We start from the raw sequence: 15368 nt of genomic DNA on the forward strand, positions 1-15368 counted from the left end.
ATTGTCATTATTACAGTAACAGTGCATATTTTTAGCACTGATTACTGTAGTAATGTCACTGGTCCCCCCAAAAGTGTCAAAAATGTCAGTAAGGGGTCCAATCTGTCTGCTGCAATGTCGCAGTCCCGCAGAAAAATCGTAGAACGCCGCCATTACTAGTAAAAAAATAAAAATGACATAAATCTTTCCCGTAGTTAGTAGACGCAATAACTTTTGCGCAAACTAATCAAAATACGCTTATTGCGATTTTTTTTACCATAAATATGTAGCAGAAAACAAATTTGATTTTAAATTTTTTTGGGAATGTCATATAGCAGAATGTGAAAAATATTGTTTTTTTTTTTCCAGAATTGTCGCTCTTTTTTTTGTTTATAGCGCAAAAAATAAAAATCTCACAGGTGATCAAATACCACCAAAGGAAAGCTCTATTTGTGGGGGAAAAAAGGACATCACATTTTATTTAGGTACAGTATAACACGACCGCACAATTGTCCGTTAAAGTAACACAGTGCCGAATCGCAAAATATGGCCTGGTGCCTCTGAGGAAGAGGCAAAGCCTCATCCAAACAGGACTATGGACAATTGTATGGACTACTCCTGATACTCTAGCAATTGAGTCTGATATGATCTTTTTTCACCTTTGTTTGTGAGTAGCCATTTTTATGTTTTATTAATAAAGCCAAATATTGAGGATAATGCGCTAGGTCAGTGCGCCCTTCTTTGTGTGTTTTTTTTTTTTATTTTATACAGCATGTTTGTCATGGTTGCAATAGTTTTGGACCACCTTCGAATGGGTTGTATTTTTTCGGGTTACAGTTTTTGAGGTGCCAGGTTGCCAAGCAACCTTTTGATGAACTACATTGACCATTCTATTTGATTTGCTGGGGTAGGAAATAAAATTGGAACCGTATTCCAGAGGATTAGAGTGTGAACAAACATGTGGAAGACTGCAGAGGGATCTAAAAATATGCAGCCTGGGCAAGTAGCTACCCTAAATGGCAACACTAGTTTAATGGAGGAGTCAGGGAAGGCAACAATCAGACAAGGCTTTTTAATCAACTTTTTTGTATAGCAAAGATTCTCATTCATAGCAGCAGTGTTTATCCAATAGGGGCTGGATCAGGAGACATCAGCATTTTATAAGTAATTTACCATAGTTTAATCAACCACAAGAGCTCATCCCTTTGAAAGGAAAACCAGGGCCACATAGTGAAGACCTCACAGAAGCTAGGGCAATGAATATAAGTTTTGGTGGGGCGGGGGGGCGGGGGGGGGTTCAGGAGGAAGAGTAATTTAAAGCATACCTATACCAATGGTAGAATTTTCCTCTAAGGCTTGGCTAAATAGTATTTTCAGAAAGAGAATTTTAGCAATGATAACCTTTAGCCTTTACTGTTGGCTTCCTTTAACTAAAGCTCTGGAGTACAGGTTTACATTGATCTGCTGAATTACCGTTTGCATGTGTATAGTAACAATCATTTCAAGATGGTTTAGAAAATGATTTTAGTGATTGCAGCTAGCAATATCTGTATGACATTGCAAAGTTCTTATGTAAAGTACGGCTGAATTTCTTAGCTCAGTTTTTCTATTTTATGCAGTATGATATCCATAATTACATCTCACATTTTATTTTACAACTCCCCATATACATGGCTCATAAATATATATGATTGCACTCGTTTATTTTAATTGTAAGATTTAAGATTAGTCTAACTTTGTCTTTTTACAGTTCTGTAGGAACAATGTTAAGATACTGTGGATGTTTTGTGAAATAAGCAAAGCAAATTTAATGCTTGAATGACACAACACAATCTACTTACATATGAAGAGCTATATACCTCTCCACCTTGACAGTTATGCCCCAAATCCAGGCTATGCTACTGACTTAGACTTCCTTTAGCAATACACATTTACAGTGTGTTCATACAAGAATTGCCCCTCTCCCCCTCCCCCTCCATCCCTGCATTAGATATCATTCCAATTATGTTTGAAAAGCTACCCCAAAAACACTTTTTAGTGCCTGTCTACAAAAGCCCTAAAGCTAAACTCTGGGTATCTCCAATGCAGGCCATACATTGTGTTATCATTGAATTGACTTTTGTTGAAGTAGCCTGCTGGAGTATTTTCTGCCGAACAGAGCATTAAATGAGATGCGGCTGCTGTATGGGTATTCAAAGTACAGTATCTGTAGTGGGAGATTCATCCATAAGGTGCTGTACAGTGTGGACTGAGGAATCAGTCAGCTTTTGTCATTCAGCCTCCAGTGTCTGAAAGGTAAAGTCCAGCTTTGTACTTCAGTGCACCATCCCCCCCTCCCCCCCACACACACACATGCACGCACGCATGCACACATACTGGAAAGGTTGAATGTTGATTTTGTCCAAAAAAGTGAAGTAAGCTCCTCTGGGAGTCTGAGTTCTTCTCTGTCCGTCCTCCAAGTTATATAAAGGCGGCTAGGCATGGGCATTAACAAATCTTCCAGTCTTTGAACTCACCAGTATCTACTGCACTGCTAAACTGGCTCATACTAAGAGAGTTTATAGTTCATAGTTAATATGGTCGAAAAAAGACACACATCCAGTTCAACCAACAGAGGGAAAAAATAAAAAATAAAAAGAAAACCATCACTCTCAAATAGAAAACCTCCATACACTATCCAATCCCCACAGTTCATCCAGAGGAAGGCAAAAAAAAATACCCCAATAAAGCATGATCCAATTTGCTCCAGCGGAGGAAAAAAAATCCAAGTGTTTTCCAGCTTTTCAACTCAATGGAAGTACTTGTGACACATAGAAGTACTTCCTTCCCTTCAATTCCATTACGTTAAAAAGCTGGAAAACATCTCTATGTGAGAAGTGTTCAAGAACATCTACAGCATGTTCTAACTTTGCCAAGGATTGTACTATGTTGTTGAATTTGGGCAAAAATGACTGTATATTGCCACCAATACTAGACACACACTTAGTTCAAGCCAGTTTGCAAAGGAGTTTTCTGCTTATCAACCTACTTGTGGAATACAGATTAAATAAAATGGGTTTTTAACAAATTTTGTATTCAAATTCCAAATTGTGGGTTTTTCTAGAATAATCCAGTTCCTTGCACTGTTATTTGATATAAATATTGATACAGTGTAAACTTTTTACAAAAGGTAACACACATTATAACAAAAAAATTCATAGACCTTTTCTGTAATCATCGTAACACAACTTAGAATGTGCCATAACTCATCAATCATCATCATTAATCAATTAGAAATGATCAATATTTAATTGCTGAAAACTGGAGAATAGTACTTGGATTTACAAAATTTTGCATATCAGCATTGTTTTGTGCACTGCTTTACTAAAGAAGCCTATTTATACTAACTTCTTGAACCAGTTATTTGTTAGGTAACGTCCATCTGTTAGTAATGTTGCGTATATTATTAAGCCCTCAAATTAACCAATGTGTATCAATAATACTACAAAACTCAGAAATGTATTAGTATGCTTGGAATTAGTTCCAATTGACATTAAACAGTAAAACTCTAAATAGATATAAAACACATTTTAATATGTTTATTTGCTATTATATTGGCTCCTTAATACCCTGTATAGCAGCAATCAGAATGAGAGAAGGAGTGTCACCCTTGGAACCAATCAGGCTCTATAGCATTACATAATGTTGCCAATGTAATGGTGGCAACATGCTTACAGAAGGGGACATCAGAGAGGGGACTTAATTAGTGTTCTGCTACTCCACTTTAGTCAAGTCAGCAGACTGGGTTCAAGGGGAGACACCACTGAATTGTAATAAAGACAGTGGTCTTACCCCTCTGGCTATACAGTGTGGCAGATGTGTGTGTAAATTAAAAGAGAATGGAAACTATTTTGCCATTTTTCACCAAATGTATTTTTACCTAGTTGTTTTCCACAATGTAGCTTTAAAAATATCTGTATATGTCCCTTCTATCCATAAAGCCCTAGAAATTAATACATTTACATGTTCATTGTGTAAAGAAAAGTATTTCATAAATACAATTTTATCTTACCTCCTTCTCCAGATCCAGATGCAGCATCTAAGTAGATAAAAAAAAAAGAGAAAAAGAAAAGAGACATCAATTATACTGTCTTTTTTGCTACCTATTTGTTATTTCTGGATTGATATGTAAATGTAGATTTTATTGCAATGTTGTAGCAGATGTCAGCCAGTCTGTCTTTTTGTAGTTATAAAAGATTTAGCTAGCTGTCTTCTAACAGCAGTGATACAAAAAAAAACAGTAAAAAGTAAAAAACAAATTTTCAGTCAAAAAAGCACACTAAAACAGTATATACATTTGAAAATAAAGAAAATAAATTGTTATCCCTGTATTTTTCCATTTACACAGCACAATTCTGGTGGTCTTAGGCTAGTCAACCCAATTGATAATTATATGGCCATATGCACACTGGGTGTTTATCCCCTGCGTGTCCAATGCGCATTTCCCCTCTGCCTGCAGCCTGTCAAAGTCTGCGATAGGTTGAAATATGATGTAGCGGAATGTTGTACTGAGTAAAAAGGACCTTATTTATTTAGGAATGTATGATGTATGGGATGCAGAATACATCCCTGAACACATAGGGCTCTAAATGCAAGTACCACTCAGTACAGTGATCAGCCGCAATATACTACGCAATACATAATACGCAACTGTTATAGACTTTGACAGGCTGCAGGCAGTGGGGATGGATGTTGCATCTGTTCCTCCGGTTGCACAAATGCCAGAATTTGATGCACAGGGGCTAAACTCCAAATGCACATGTGGCCTAGGAGCTATTTCAAATTTTCAGAATGTATTAGCGATTGGGGGAAAACATCAAAGCACCATGCATATGCTGTTGTCACTGTTGGGCTGAAACAAATCATTCACTAGTGTGTACTTCCCAACATACAATACCTTAGATGAGAAATAGGGCCACCTTTTGGCAAAAGATATGTAAGCAAATGACTCACCGCTGCCAGTGACACTCCCAATTAATTACATGGGCCTCAAATCGTTTTTACTTTAAAAAGTAAGTTGTTAAAACCTCAAGTGCCTTTTTACCAATACATTTCCAGAATGCTGGCTTTTCAAAACAGAAAATACAATCATTTTGAGGTCTGATAAATGGTATAGTCCAGGTAAGCACATTTGTAAGTGACAGTCCCACAAAATGAGGGACAATAAAGGGCAGTTGGGAGCTAGACTAATAGAGGATATTTCCCTGCCGCTTTGTGAGGACAGTAAAGCCAGCCATAGACTTTCGAATTTCGGCCGGTTCAGCAGGAATCGACGAAATTAGAACCATGTATGGGAAGGCTGAATGTACCCTAGTTGATCGATTGATCAATCTGTCTACAATCAGCCTGTCAGATTTTTCATACAAATTATTGCCAGCGACTATAGCCACTAGTAATAATCACTGTGGGATTGGTTTACTAAAACTGGAGAGAGAAAAATCTAGTGCAGCTCTGCATAGAAACCTATCAGCTTCCAGGTTTTTTTTATCAAATCCTGATTGAGCAAGCTGAAGTTAGAAGCTGATTGGCTAACATGCACAGCTGCATTAGATTTTGCTTTCCCCCCACCCACCGGGAGAACACAATAGGTCACCGGGAGAGATTCCCCACAGTCAGTGGGGAATCAAGCGATTTTAGAAAATCAAATCATCTATGGCCAGCTTTAGGCCCCTTTCACACAGGCGATCCGATCCGCCTGTCAGTTTTTCAGGCGGCCCTGATCGGATGCTTCATGCATCCCTATGGGGCAGCGGATGTCAGCGGAGACATCTCCGCTGACATCCGCTGCTATCCAATCCGATCCTGTCTGTGAAATCCAGACAGATGGAAACCCTATTTTCCATCCGTCCAGCAGATCGGATGAGAACGGACAGGCGGTCCGTTCTCATCCGATTCCCCCATAGAGGAGAGCGGGAATCTGACAGCTCCATCTCCACACACAGAGCAGAGACGGAGTTGTCATCTGCCTGCTCAGCGGGGAACAGCGGATCGATCCCCCGCTGAGCAGAACGGAGTCTGCCGACGGAGCGGACAGTGTGAAAAGACCCTAAAGCTTCTTGGACATTGGTGTAGTGGGTATATGTATGCAGGCCAGTTAGTCCATTAGCTGCTACAGGTACATTTACACATATACAAACCGTGCATGGTAGTTTGCTCTCCTGGGTGTCATATAATATTGCTATTATTTATTAAGGGTCATATAGCTGTGTATACCCTCTTTTACTTCTATGGCTTTTTTTAATTTGGTTTTTAATAAAACATATTCAGTGGGCAAAACTGTTGGTTCTCCCCCATTAAGCCATTAGTAGTTTTTTTAATCTACTTACGTAATTACCTTCTGCTGCCGATTGTTTTAAAAACATGTTACTTTTAAAAGATTGACTGGTTAACGTAACGCTACGATAGCATCAAAATATAAATAATTGTAATACAGCGCTTCGTTCTTCCTCAAAGTTGGTCAGGCTTGTCTGATTTGGCTGGTGTGTTTGCCCTTTTTCCAAAATCATGGTTCTTTTTACTTAAAAAATGTACTTAATTACTAATAACTTAATTACTTACTATTGTTTAAAGTTTTCTAAAAATTATTCCAGCAAAAACTTTCCTTTTTCGGTTTGAGTGGATAAGATCTAAACCTGACAAGTATTTATTGCTCTGTATGCAAAAAAGAAAGCCCCAATAGCAGTATGTAATAGATTAAATTTTACTCAGACTCTCATATCATTAACAATCAATGTGCATCGGAGGGTCAAGGGTGCCCCTTCATCAGAGCTTAGTACTGTTGAGCAAAGTTTATTGGTTTTGACACATCCCGCATTGCACACCTGGCCTCTACAGTAGCGAAGAGACTACCTTAACCACTTAAGCCCCGGAAGATTTTACCCCCATTCCGACCAGGGGGTATTTTACGACTCGGCACTGCGTGACTTTAACTGACAATTGTGCGGTCATGCAATGTGGTACCCAAACGAAATTTACGTCCTTTTTTTCCCACAAACAGAGCTTTCTTTTGGTGGTATTTGATCACCTCTGCGCTTTTTATTTTTTGCGATATTAATAAAAAAAGAGCGAAAATTTTGCAAAAAAATGACATTTTCAACTTTGTCTTTTAAAAAATATCCAATATACTCAATTTATGTATTTTTTTTTGGCCAAAATATATTTAGCTACATGTCTTTGACAAAAAAAAATTCAATGAGCGTATTTTTATTGGTTTGCGCAAAAGTTATAGCGTCTACAAACTATGGTGTAAATACAGAAATTTACGCAGCTTTAATTTTTGACTGCCTATCTCATTTCATGAAGTGCTAAAATGGCAGGGCAGTACAAAACCCCCCCAAACTACCACTTTTTGGAAAGTAGACATCCTAAGGAATGTTCTGAGAGGCATGTTGAGCTCATTGAATATTTCATTTTTTTGTCACAGGTGTTTGAAAAATGACTAAAAATTTTTTTTTTTTTTTTTTTACACAAAGTTGTCATTGAAATGATATATTGCTCACACATGCCATGGGTATATGTGTAATTACACCCCAAAATATATTCTGCTGCTTCTCCTGAGTACAGGGATACCACATATGTGGGACTTTTTGGGAGCCTAGCTGTGTACGGGACCACAAAAACAAATCCCCACCATCAGAATTTCAAAGGGCGTACATTTTTCATTGCATTTTCTCACTACCTCTAACGGTTTAGGAGGCCCTGAAATGTCAAGATACCACAAAACCCCCCCAAATGACCCCATTTTGGAAAGTAGACACCCCAAGCTGTTTGCTAAGAGGCATGGTGAGTCCATGGAATATTTTATATTTTACCACAAGTTTTGGGAATATTACTATTTTTTTTTTTTATTTTTTTTTTTTACACAACGTTGTCACTAAAAGATAAAATTCTCACACATGACATGGGTATATGTGGAATTACACCCCAAAATACATTCTGCCACTTCTCCTGAGTATGGGGATGCCCCATGTGTGAGACTTTTTGGGAGCCTAGCTGTGTACAGGACCGCGAAAACCAATCAACACTCCCAGGTTTTCTAATGGCGTAAATTGTGCATGTCACCTCTGCACTACCTGTCACAGTTTCGGAGGCCCTAAAATTCCAAGATAGCACAAACCCCCCCCAAATGACCCCATTTTGGAAAGTAGACACCCCAAGCTATTTGCTGAGAGGCATGGTGAGTCCATGGAATATTTTATATTCTGCCACAAGTTCCGGGAAATACATATATATATATATTTTTTTTTTTTTTTTTCACAAAGTTGTCAGTAAATGAAATATTGCTCACACATGCCATGGGTATATGTGAAATGACACCCCAAAATACATTCTGCTGCTTCTCCTGAGTACAGGGATACCCCATGTGTGAGACTTTTTTGCAGTCTAGCCGAGTACAGGTCCCCGAAAACCAGTCCCCGCTTTCAGGCTTTCCAAGGGCGTAAATTGTTGATTTCACTCCTGACTACCTATCACAGTTTCGGAGGCCCTAAAATTCCAAGATAGCACAAAACCCCCCCAAATGACCCCATTTTGGAAAGTAGACACCCCAAGCTATTTGCTGAGAGGCATGGTGAGTCCATGGAATATTTTATATTTTGCCACAAGTTCCGGGAAATATATATATATATATATATTTTTTTTTTTTTTCACAAAGTTGTCAGTAAATGAAATATTGCTCACACATGCCATGGGTATATGTGAAATGACACCCCAAAATACATTCTGCTGCTTCTCCTGAGTACAGGGATACCCCATGTGTGAGACTTTTTTGCAGTCTAGCCGAGTACAGGTCCCCGAAAACCAGTCCCCACTTTCAGGCTTTCCAAGGGCGTAAATTGTTGATTTCACTCCTGACTACCTATCACAGTTTCGGAGGCCCTAAAATTCCAAGATAGCACAAAACCCCCCCAAATGACCCCATTTTGGAAAGTAGACACCCCAAGCTATTTGCTGAGAGGCATGGTGAGTCCATGGAATATTTTATATTTTGCCACAAGTTCCGGGAAATATATATATATATATATTTTTTTTTTTTTTTTACACAAAGTTGTCAGTAAATGATATATTGCTCACACATGCCATGGGTATATGTGAACTGACACCCCAAAATACATTCTGCTGCTTCTCCTGAGTATAGGGATACCCCATGTGTGAGACTTTTTTGCAGTCTAGCCGAGTACAGGACCCCGAAAACCAATCATCGCCTTCAGGCTTTCCAAGGGCGTAAATTGTTGATTTCACTCCTGACTACCTATCACAGTTTTGGAGGCCATGAAATGCCAAGACAGCACAACCCCCCCCCAAATGACCCCTTTTCGGAAAGTAGACACCCTGAGCTATTTGCAGAGAGGCATGTTGAGTGTTTTGCAGATCTCACTTTTTGTCACAAAGTTTTGGAAATTGAAAAAAGAGGAAAAAAAATGCATTTTCCTGTTTTTTCTTCATTTTCCAAAAAAAATTAGAGCTGCAAAATACTCACCATGCCTCTCAGCAAATAGATTGGAGTGTCTACTTTGCAAAATGGGGTCATTTGGGGGGGGTTTGTGCAATCTTGGCTTTTTATGGACTTCAAAACTGTGATAGGTAGTAAGGAGTGAGATCAACAATTTACGCCCTTAGAAAGCCTAAAGGTGCGCATTGGTTTTCCGGGTCCTGTACGCGGCTAGACTGGCAAAAAGTCTCACACATGGGGTATCATTGTACTCAGGAGAAGCAGCAGAATGTATTTTGGGGTGTCATTTCACATATACCCATGGCCTGTGTGAGCAATATATCATTTACTGACAACTTTGTGTAAAAAAATAAAAAAAAATAAAAAAAATTTTTTTCCTCGAAACTTGTGGCAAAATATAAACTATTCCATGGACTCACCATACTTCTCAGCCAGTAGCTTGGAGTGTCTACTTTGCAAAATGGGGTCATTTGGGGGGGTTTTGTGCCATCTTGAAATTTCAGGGCCTCTGAAACTGTGACAGGTAGTCAGGGGTAAAATCAGCAATTTACGCCATTAGAAAACCTGAAGATGTGGATTGGTTTTCGGGGGCGCGTACACAGCTAGGCTCCCAAAAAGTCTCACACATGTGGTATCCCTGTACTCAGGAGAAGCAAAAGAATGTATTTTGGGGTGTCATTTCACATATTCCCATGGCATGCATGAGCAATATATCATTTAGTGACAACTTTCTGTAAAAAAACAACAAAAAAAAAAAAAATAATAATTTTCCCGAAACTTGTGGCAAAATATAAAATACTCCATGGACTCACCATGCCTCTCAGAAAAAAGCTTTGGGTGTCTACTTTTCAAAAAGGGGTCATTAGGGGGGTGTTTGAACAGTTCCGGCATTTTATACTCAATCTTATCCACACATCACCCACTCTTCTAACCACTTGAAAACCAAGCCTTTTCTGTGCCTTTTTGTTTACATGAAAAAATATTTTTTTTTTACTAGAAAATTACTTTGAACCCCCAAACATTATATATTTTTTTAAAGCAGAGGCCCTATAGAATAAAATGGTGGATGTTGCAAATTTTTTTGTCACACGGTATTTGCGCACAGATTTTCCAAACGCAATTTTTGCGAAAAAAATACATTTTTTTTTAATTTATTGCACAAATACACTATATAATTCCAATTTTTTTGGTAAAATTTAAAAGATGATCTTATGCCGAGTTCATAGACACCTAACATGACATGCTTTAAAAATTGCGCATGCCTGCGCAGCGACAAAAACGTATGTACATTTTTGAAAACCTTTAAAAGTCTCTACAGGTTACCACTTTAGACTTACAGAGGAGGTCTACTGCAAGAATTACTGCACTCGATCTGGCGATCGCGGCGATACCTCACATGCATGCTGCAATTGTGGTTTACATATGACACTAGACCACCGCTTGCGTGCGCCATTGCGCGCAAGCACCGGGGGTAAGGGGGGGGGCTCAATTTTTTTTTTTTTTTTTTTTTTTTTCTTTTGCTTTTTTATGTTATTTTGACACCTTTCCTTTAATTTTTTTTTTTTTTAAATCATTTTTATTGTTATCATAGTGAATTTAAATATCCCCTATGATAGCAATCTGTAGTGACAGGTACTCTTTTTAAAAAAAATTGGGGTCTTTTAGACTCTAGATCTCTCCTCTGACCTTAACGCATCTGACCACACCAAAATTGGTGTGATAAAATACTTTCCCAATTTCCCAATGGCCCTGTTTATTTCTGGCGAAACAGAAGTCATAAAATGCTCGTAGCCTCCGGCATCTTAGGCCATAGAGATGATTGGAGCCATTCTCATCTCCAATTAGCTCTATGGTTAGATAATTGAACCACCGGCTGCACTCTCGGGTTAACCGGTGGGACAGGAGAGCCAGAGAAAAACCATGGAAGGCTGCGGAAGGCGGCGGTGGGGGGGGGGGAGGCCCCTCCCACTGCATGTAAAAGCAGTCTAGCGGCCAATTACCTGCTAGAATTGCTTTTACATGTAAGCCGACCGCTGGCTGTAAAAAACGATACCAAGATGATGCCTAAATCTGCAGGCATCATCCTGGTATAACCACTCAAAGTCCAGCAACGTACCAGTACATTGCTGGTCCTTGTTTGGCATATAGGTTTTTTTTTTTTTCATGCAGCCTGTGGGCTGAACGGAAAAAAAGAGAACCTATCAGAAATCAGCACAGGAATAATGCGTAGTATTACTCATCATTAACCGCCCAAACAACCACCCACTGAATTTAATGATGGGTATACACGACACTATCCACGTATACCAAAATAGGATTTTAACTGCAGTGCTGAAATCAGAAAATCACCACAGCTGCTATCAGCAAAGGTATCCATATATGCTGAGCGCAAACGCTGTTTGTGTCAGAATATATAAAATCAATGCGTGGTAGCCGACGAGGGACCTGCAAGAGAAACAGGTCACAAAAGAATGAAAAAACAAACAAAGGACATTGAAAAAAAGTATAGTAGGAAGGAGTAGAAGGACATATAAAATGACTGACAACAACAGTTTTTGGATTTTCATCATTAACCGCCCAAACAACCACCCACTGAATTTAATGATGGGTATACACGGCGCTATCCACGTATACCAAAATAGGATTTTAACTGCAGTGCTGAAATCAGAAAATCACCACAGCTGCTATCAGCAAAGGTATCCATATATGCTGAGCGCAAACGCTGTTTGTGTCAGAATATATAAAATCAATGCGTGGTAGCCGACAAGGGACCTGCAAGAGAAACAGGTCACAAAAGAATGAAAAAACAAACAAAGGACATTGAAAAAAAGTATAGTAGGAAGGAGTAGAAGGACATATAAAATTACTGACACCACAACAGTTTTTGGATCCTTTTATTTTTCTTTCTAACTGTTCCTTTACTTCTTGATTTGGGAGGGACTGCGATCATCTGCGATCTTCTCTTCCAGCTTGGGTCTCTCAAAATGTCGATGGACATCCAACATCCTTCGAGACCCTGTGTTTATGTGCCCTACACTGTGTCGTGCTGTACCCTACGCTAATAATCCACTAGTGTATGGTAGCGCTCGAAACATTCCCCGATGCAGAGACCAGGTTGGTCAGGACATTTGGGACAATAATAACGGGTGTCACGCCTAAATCCGCGCTTGCTACAGACACGACATCTTCTTTGGGGCCATCTTTGGGTAGGGGTACTCGGGAGGACATGTGAAAAATGCCTCTCATGCAGCCGGCTCACTGCATCTGGAAGGGGAAGTTGGGCAGGCATGCCTCCTGGGTACAGGTAGGCAAGGATGATCTCTTCCTGGAATTCCCGGAAAGATCCAGTTCGTCCTGACGCCCTGTATAGGACAAAGGCGTTCAGCATAGCCAATTGGTATAGGTAAACAGACACTTTTTTGTACCAGCGTCTGGCTTTACGGGCAACTAAATACGGCGCCAAAAGCTGGTCGTTAAGGTCCACCCCTCCCATGTTAAGGTTATATTCGTGGACACAGAGGGGTTTCTCCATAACGCCAGTTGCCGTAGGAATTTGGATCGTCGTGTCTGGGTGAAGGGAGGACAGAACATAAACATCCCGTGTATCCTTCCACTTCACCGCAAGTAATTTGTCCGTTTTCAAGCAGGCTCTCGCCCCCCGACTAAGACGGGAATCTACAAGCCGTTGGGGGAAGCCCCGGCGATTAGGTCGCACGGTGCCACATGCGCCAATTTGTAAATCAAGAAGGTGACTAAATAGTGGCACGCTTGTATAAAAGTTGTCCACGTACAAATGGTACCCCTTTCCGGATAAGGGTGACACCAAGTCCCAAACGATCTTACCGCTGCTCCCTATGTAGTCTGGGCAGTTGGGGGGCTCCACACAGCTATCTTTTCCCTCATAGACCCGGAAACTAACTGTATAGCCTGTGGCCCTGTCACACAATTTATACAGTTTGACCCCGTACTTGGCACGCTTGCTGGGGAGGTACTGTTTCATAGCAAGGCGGCCAGTAAATTTAATCAGGGACTCGTCAACGCAGACAACTTGTTCGGGGGTAAACAAGGCTGCAAACCGCTGATTGAAGTGGTCTATGAGGGGCCGAATTTTGTGGAGCCGATCGTATGCAGGGTCTCCCCGAGGACGACAGAGTTCATTGTCGCTGAAATGCATAAATCGCAGAATTTGCTCGTATCTCGTCCTGGACATAGAGGCAGAGTACATGCGCATATGGTGAATTGGGCTAGTGGACCAATATAGCCGCAATTCACTCTGTTTAGTTATGCCCATGTGGAGGGAAAGGCCCAGAAAGATCTTAAATTCGGAAACCGTTATAGGTTTCCAGCCGAATTGTCTGGCAAGGTGTGAATTTGGGTTGGCGGCGATGAACTGTTGTGCATACAAATTTGATTGATCCACAATAGATCTGTAAAGATCTTCCGTGAAGAACAGCTCAAAAAAGTTCAGGGGCGTAAAACCAGCTGTCTCCACGTGGATTCCAGGTTGGGCGGTGAATGGGGGAAGTACTGGCGCTGTAGTATCGGTGGGTTGCCAATTAGGAAATGCCAGCGCATCAGGGAGGGCACTATGGGCTCTACGGGCCTGTCTTCGAATACGCGGTGGCTGCGGGCCACTACTTGTGCTAGCCACCGCACCAGCTTCAACTGCACTTAGGGGACTCGCCACGTCACCAGGTCTTACTGCAGTGCTGGTTGTACTAGGTCCAGGTTGTACTAGGCCGCTGGCGCTTGCCAGGTCGCCAGAAGGATGAGCGGCACTAGTACCCACACTCTGCTCCATACGAGCACCCTGCGATTCCTGCATCACAACAACTTCAGAATGGGGTCGGGTACGCCTGGGTCTAACAGGGACCCATCTGTCGTCGGAGCTATCTGTCAGGGAGCCGCTGCCATCATCAGGTTCATATACTGACACTAATTCGGTCATTGTAGCTTCCCCTTCGCTATCAGATGACTCGGTCAGCATATAACTGAGAAGCTCTTCATCCCTGTACGAACGTTTGGTCATTTTGGCAACTAAATTTACTCGTACAGTGATGCGACTCACAGGTAATAAAAGCACCTGGTTGTCGAAGACTATTTCAAGCGCTACAAAAAAAACTGCTAATGCTAGCAGGGATCAGGCCTGACTCTGCTAACACAGCGGTTTTGTGTCTTGTGTTTTTTTGCAAGTGACAGTAATCTATTGATTACTACACTTGCCTGGGTGAAAGGGTTAAACGCAGGTGCTGGCCGGAATCAGTACTGATCGTGCAAACACCGCGTTTTGGGAACCCTAAACTATGGGGGCGCTAGTATAGTTCTGATCAGATCAGATATTGATCTGTTCAAACACTATACTAGAAATGGAAGTGTAGGTGCGTGCGTGCGTGCGTGCGTGCGTGTGTGGCAATCAAGGGGTTACTTCTAAACTATGCGCTGGGGATCTGGGGGGGGGTGGCGGGGACCCTAAACCTCCTTTGGGAAAGAAACTAGCTAGCTAGCGCAACCTCAAGTCACAATGACACCAATACAAAATACAGTAAAAACAGTATATTATGTGTGTATTAGTGCTAATGTGACAGAGGGTGTAGGGGTTAACGGGATGTGATCAGGGGGGGATCAGGGGTTTAAATCTTTATTGGAAGGGACTGGCGGGTATCCTAAGGATAAAAGGAACGGTGGCAAGCGCTAAACCTGGTCACAAGTCACACTTATACAGGTATATAGAAAATGCTATATACTGTATACAGTGTGCGTTGTGGCAGGGGGTGTAGGGGTGATCAGGAGGGGATCAGGGGATTAAATCTTTATTGGGCGGGTGGGGGGGACCCTAAACCTGCTTGGGACACAAACTTAGTCGCCTGCGCTAATTCTGATCACAATGACACTAATACAA

The 15368-nt window shown here is 40.9% G+C and overlaps 1 protein-coding gene across 1 annotated transcript in view; it reads right to left on the reverse strand.

Annotated features, from left to right (window-relative positions):
- The window catches only part of TMEFF1 (transmembrane protein with EGF like and two follistatin like domains 1), a 311438-nt gene that overhangs the window by 119527 nt on the left and 176543 nt on the right, over positions 1 to 15368 (reverse strand). The window contains exon 4 of the mRNA XM_082258289.1: positions 4031 to 4057. Within this exon, the coding sequence (XP_082114415.1) occupies positions 4031 to 4057 (27 nt within the window). The remainder of the gene's footprint in view (positions 1 to 4030; positions 4058 to 15368) is intronic.

The sequence above is a fragment of the Pelophylax lessonae genome, assembly GCF_965119305.1.
Source record: "Pelophylax lessonae genome assembly, chromosome: 5".
Taxonomy (NCBI): Eukaryota; Metazoa; Chordata; class Amphibia; order Anura; family Ranidae; genus Pelophylax; species Pelophylax lessonae.